Here is a 5,926-nt window from a genome sequence, read left to right as displayed (position 1 = left end):
AAATTCACCATCTGGGAATCGAACTGGGGTCTATACTGTGGCAGGATACTATTCTACCACTAGACCATTTGTACATTTTGTTTTAAGACTGTCTTTTATTTGATTTATACTCTTTAATTGTATTTTCGCACGAAAATAACCGACCAAAGTTGGTCGGTTTTATTAAAAAGTAAAATTACCGACCAAAGTTGGTCGGTTTTTTTAAATGACCCGCCGAATTAACCGACCAATTTTGGTCGGTTTTTTTAATATTAATTTTTATTTATATTAATTGAAAAACCGACCAAAGTTGGTCGGTTTCTTGAAACATAAATTTCGCGGGACTCAAAAATAGTTTCCCGCATTTTTGCACCAAAGAAAACCGACCAAAGTTGGTCGGTTTCGAAAAAAAAAAAAAAATTTTGAAAAACCGACCAACTTTGGTCGGTTTTCTTGGTCGGTTTTTGCCGAATTTCTAGTAGTGCAAAGTCGAGAGAACAATCTCTAAAGATAATTGAGGTAAAAGTATTTTTGCAATTTCCATTGGTATATTGGACCTAATTTTAGGTGAACAATCTCTCAACAACTGCATACTAAAAAACAACTTTGGACATTACATTAATATAAGAGTTCAATAGTACACCTAAATTAATAGAAATACATAACTTAAAATAACAATTCTATAATTATTTTAAAAGCATACTAGAGATAACAACAATAATATCAAAAAGTAGGCTCAAAACATGATTATACTTTGAAAGAGGAAAATGCAAAGCAGCTTTTTTGAAGGATTGTTCGCAAAAAGTTATGTCCTGACAGGCATCTCTAGCAGAATATATCACTTCCCAAAATTGCTTGGATTGCAAATACAAATTTGCTTGGTCTAGGAAAGCAAATGCATCTTCATAATTACTTGAACAATTCCCATAAAGATTTCTCAATTTAGGATCTTTTTCCTTCAATAAAAGTGATTGAATCTTGTCATTTGTAGCATTAACTTGGGTAATTGTCAAGTTAATTGCTATTTTCTCAAGAGTGAATAAATGTGCTGTTTTGGCTTCTGGATTTGACCCCAAAATCTCTAAACAAAATGTTTGATTAATGGTCTTTTTACAAACACTTGGAATCAGATCTGTTGTGCTTATCCCTCTAGCAAATGTAAAGCCAGTCAAAAGAAATAGGTTTAAGAACAAGATTAGAAGTGAGAATTGAGAAGATGAGGCCATTTTGTATGTTTATGATTGAAACATGTTTGTTTGTGTACATATATACAATATATATATATATATATATATATATATATATATACATACATATATATATATATATATATATGTATGTATATATACTGTTGATTCTTTTTAATGTGACTTGAATTTGTCGAATATGTGATTGCTGCAATCTACAAAAATTAAATTTCTTTAACCATATTCTATTAGTGGATTTGTTTGTTAATTTATTTTTTAATTTCTTTCCAAGAAGAGTACAATTTATAATTGATTTTCTATTATAGTCTGATTTGATTGTTAAAATAGTCAGATTAATTACAGGAAAAATTTTGAATTAAGGTCCACCAATTTTTTCTTAATTGGAGATGTTTCTGTTTGTGTTATCGATTTATCGTATGTCTTTCAAGGTAATCTTTAGCACCTGTTTGGAAATTACTGTAGTATTAATTATATACCTTAGTAATTACATAAGCTTGTTTGTTTATTACAACATAATTACAATGTAATTTCTAGTGTTATGGGTGATTGTGTATGTGTAATTACATAGTTAGATATAATTATTGTAAAATAAAATAATTAATTATCAAACATTTTCATATGAACATGTAAATAAGTTTTAATGTGTTAAAAATACAACAACAACAATCCAGTATAATCTCATAAGTGGGGTCTCACCTATCCTGGGGGCAGAGAGGATGTTTTCGATAAATCCCTACAAGAAGATGAAATGCAACAATAGAATAGTAACAACAACATAACCACAAAGATAGTACCAACAAGCCACGAGTCAGAAAATATACCTGAAAAAGCAATATCAATAATCAGTGCAGTGAGACGGTCCTAGAAAATAGTACGAGCACAACCTGTACCACTAGCATACTAAAACACGACACTGATCGACTAGACTTACACACAGAACATAGTAGAAAAACGCTCAACAACCTACTAACCTTCAGCCCTAATGCTCTCCCTTCTTACCTTTCTATCAAGAGCCATGTCCTCGGTGAGCTGAAGTCGCACCATGTCCTTCCTGATCACCTCTTCCTAATACTTTTTAGGCCGCCCTCTACCTCTTCTCATACTAGTCAGAGCCAATTGCTCGCACCTCCTAACCGGGGCATCTAGGCTTCTCCTCTGCACGTGCCAGAACCAACTAAGTCTTACTTCTCGTACTTTGTCTTCCATGGGAGCCACACCCACCCTTGCCCGAATATCTTCATTCTTAATCTTATCCAACCTCGTGTGTCTGCATATCCATCTCAACATCCTCATTTCTGCTACTTTCATCTTCTGGATATGGGCAATGCATGAAAATTATATGTGTATATTAAAAATTTTAAATATTATTTATTATTAATTATTAAATACATATATCTGTAAAAATATATTAACTAATTATAAATTGATAACTAATATTGTAAAGCATTGGTATCTTCCAAATAAATTATATTTTAACTTAAACTAATTAATAAAAAATTCAATAATGAATTTAATTTTTTTTATCAATTTATAATATGAGATTCATGATTCTCGCACTTTAAAATTTACAAATATATAGATATGAATTTAGAAAGAAATTTTTTAACAATAAATATTTATATTAATTAGAGATATTCAAAATATAGAAACTCACTAAGAAATAGGTATAACGGCATAACAAGTAACCATCACCAACATACCAATCGTTAAAGTATTGATAAAGAAAAAATAATGGATTTGCAAAGTGCTAAGTAATATTGTAATAAAAATAAAATTAGAAAAAATGACGAAGGAAGAAGGAATTGATTTGCATAGTGCTAAGTAATAAACATCTGGAAAGGAGGCAACCAACTTTGGAAAGAGAAAGTGAGAAAAGTGTAACTATTCTTCTTTAATTATATCAAAACTAATGAATTGATCCGCTCTTCGTGCAGTTATAGTAAATTTACAAATGATATTTTGGGAATTTAATTAATTGAGATAGAATAAATAAAAGTTTTATTTAAAAGCATATGATTACTAATTCTATAAGTTTATTATCACAAATATAATATTTTATCTTTGAAGAGAGCTTGATCAACTCACTGCGGTTGTAATCTCTTCAATCGCCTATGCTAAGATGTCGTTGATACACTGCTTAAATAAGTTTTAGCATTTGAAATTTATTTAACGTAAATTACAAAGAACGGTCCAAAAGGTAAGCCACACTTTTGGAATGTCAACCAAATTGCTACTTTAATTTGGAGGTTTAGAAATTTTAACCAAACATAGATCTATGCAGCAAGGACACATTGGTGAGAGAATTTGTTCCAAAACATTATATTAAGGAAAAAAAGGTAATGAAATCCCCTAGCCTCCCTTCACTATTTAAATATTATTCATTATTAATATTTATTAGTAATTGTATTTAGAGAGTTTGGGGCTTACCTACATCCTCCTGCAAAATTCCCTTCCTTATCATGAAATGATGTTCATAATAATAGTTCACTAATGTAATAATTCTTTAATATTTATAAATTCATAATTGGATTTTGATTCTTTTGAATATAAAAAATTATAACGTAATTTTCCTGCATTTTGTTCAGTTTAAATGTTATTCCTAACTAATATTTTGACAATTGTAATAGTAATAATTATATGTGATGAATTTACAGAGTATTGAGCTTTATTGATGAGGAAAAACAATGAAAATGAGAAAAAAGATACATATGTTTTCTAGTCCAAAGATGTGCCATATAATCGATCTCTTCAAATACCAAAATTATATACAGGAAGATAGATAAAAATTAATAATTATATTTAGAGATTACTGGGCTTTAATGAGGAGAAAAAACAACTAAAAAGTTTTTCCAAAGTGATAATATATTTTTATATCCAAAAGGTGCCACACCATTTCTTCTTCATGACTCTTCCCCTTGATATAATAACATTGCTATAAAATTTTATCGAGTAAAGAAAGGAAATAGACAAAAGAAAGAGAGTGAAAAAAGGTACTAAAAAAACAGAAACAACCAAGTGTTGGGTGCAGATTTCTTTAACTTCAAGAAAGTATTCAAATAAATAAATTCAAACAAATCTGTGCATTCATAATTAGATCTAAATTAGATTTTCGATCTCAATAGCATTATACAACATAGCCAAATAATATTTTACAACAAATTAATCATAAGTTGCCCCGTTAATAATTTTTGAAGAAAACTCAATACGGGCATTTTAGTCATGACTTATTGGCAAATGAGTGTGAAATTGCTTGTTCGAATTTACTGGCTGTGCATTGTAGTTCTCCGCAATCACCCTCTCAATATCGGATTCTACTAATCGGTCTTTGATATTTGCTTTTCTTTTTCATTGTCGTAGATTTAGCATTGGCGAGTGATTCTCCTGCGTCATGGCCCTAGTATATCAACATTGAAACTTCTTCTAATTCTTAACAAATAAAACCACAAATTGATTAAGAACATAACCTTCACATAAAAATGTTCAATGAATGTGAGAGACACTAATTTTACTACCTGAAAACCTTATACCACTAGCAGAAGTTACCCCAAACAAAAAGTGAAACAAAAAGAAACAAAAAACGTATATAGTATTCCTTTCTTTTTCTATGTTTATTGTTCATTTTTTAGGTTTTTTCTTTTTCTTTCCATTTCTTCTTCTTCTTCTTCTTTTCCCATTTATTGTACTTGTCTCCCCCAACCACCAATTCTTTTTCTCATCAAGCTGAATCTATTCTCTACTCTAAAATAAATTCCACAAACTTACTCGTGTTCCTCAATAACTCCTCATACAATTTAAATATTTACACTCTTTATAGCTAATAAAAGAGTAGAAGAAAGAACTAACATTTAGCATTTGGCACCATCCTCACGCTGTCACGCGACTTCATAGATATCTTCAGAGATCATGAGTGCTTCTGATCTTCGATTCATTAAGTTCCTTGGAAAAATGAGATTCAGTCCACACATGTAGTATTCTTTTTTTTTTTTCTTAATATAAAAGTTTGTAAAATTCATTAATTATGATAAGCAAAATTTTGCTCGCTGTAAAAATCATTTAGGAGACAAGGTGGGTTGCTCTGATGGTAAGCACCCTCCACTTTCAACCAAGAGGTTGTGAGTTCGAGTCACCCCAAGAGCAAGGTGGGGAATTCTTGGAGGGAAGGATGCCGTGGGTCATTTGGAAACAGGCTCTCTACCCCAGGGTAGGGGTAAGGTCTGCGTACAAACTACCCTCCCCAGACCCATTAGTGAAATTATACTGGGTTGTTGTTTAAAAATCATTTAGGAAGTGATATACATCTTCAAAAAGTTATACCGATGAATTCGTTACCTGAGGCTGTTAGGCTCCTTTCACAATGATCAATCTGGAACTAATATATCCGTGCAAAAACATTGTTCGTTCAATTATCTTGAGATCGTGTGTTCCCATGGCTAACATTTATACCATTTTAATCGATATTGATTAACATGTACTGCTTTGCATTACCTTTCTCTACTATCATTATCCTTTCCGTTTCAACTTTTTATTAACGTTACAAATCCATCGTGGTATTTTAAGAAGGTGACCATTGGACCTTTTAAGATAACACATAAATATGAGTATTCCTACAATTAGTGTAGTTTAAAGATCATAATAAAGTAGGTAACGTATAAAGCTAAATGCATTATTGGGCTAATTTATTAAATTAAAAACAAAAACAAAAAAAGGCAAAAAATTGAGAAAAAAGATAAATAAGAATC

At 30.6% G+C, this 5,926-nt stretch overlaps 1 protein-coding gene across 1 annotated transcript; it reads right to left on the bottom strand.

The window, feature by feature from the left end:
* Nucleotides 1-597: 597 nt before the first annotated feature.
* Nucleotides 598-2,231, bottom strand: LOC104114080 (pectinesterase inhibitor-like). The gene is made up of 5 exons (XM_009624439.3): nt 2,187-2,231; nt 2,009-2,048; nt 1,884-1,920; nt 733-1,128; nt 598-622 (listed from the first exon to the last, which is right to left on the bottom strand). The coding sequence occupies exons 1-5, from the start codon at nt 2,229-2,231 to the stop codon at nt 598-600; spliced, it is 543 nt and encodes a 180-aa protein (XP_009622734.2).
* Nucleotides 2,232-5,926: the final 3,695 nt, after the last annotated feature.

This window comes from Nicotiana tomentosiformis, chromosome 7, assembly GCF_000390325.3.
Source record: "Nicotiana tomentosiformis chromosome 7, ASM39032v3, whole genome shotgun sequence".
Taxonomy (NCBI): Eukaryota; Viridiplantae; Streptophyta; class Magnoliopsida; order Solanales; family Solanaceae; genus Nicotiana; species Nicotiana tomentosiformis.
This window is presented reverse-complemented; position numbering and strand designations above follow the sequence as displayed.

Excerpts from the sequence above, each read along its gene's own strand:
- LOC104114080 (XM_009624439.3), bottom strand. The coding sequence starts at position 2,231 with ATGGTGCGACTTCAGCTCACCGAGGACATGGCTCTTGATAGAAAG. Across the intron at positions 2,049-2,186 it reads ACATGGCTCTTGATAGAAAG|GACCGTCTCACTGCACTGAT; the intron begins GTAAGAAGGGAG and ends ACTATTTTCTAG. Across the intron at positions 623-732 it reads TTGCATTTTCCTCTTTCAAA|GTGTACTATTGAACTCTTAT; the intron begins GTATAATCATGT and ends CTATTAATTTAG.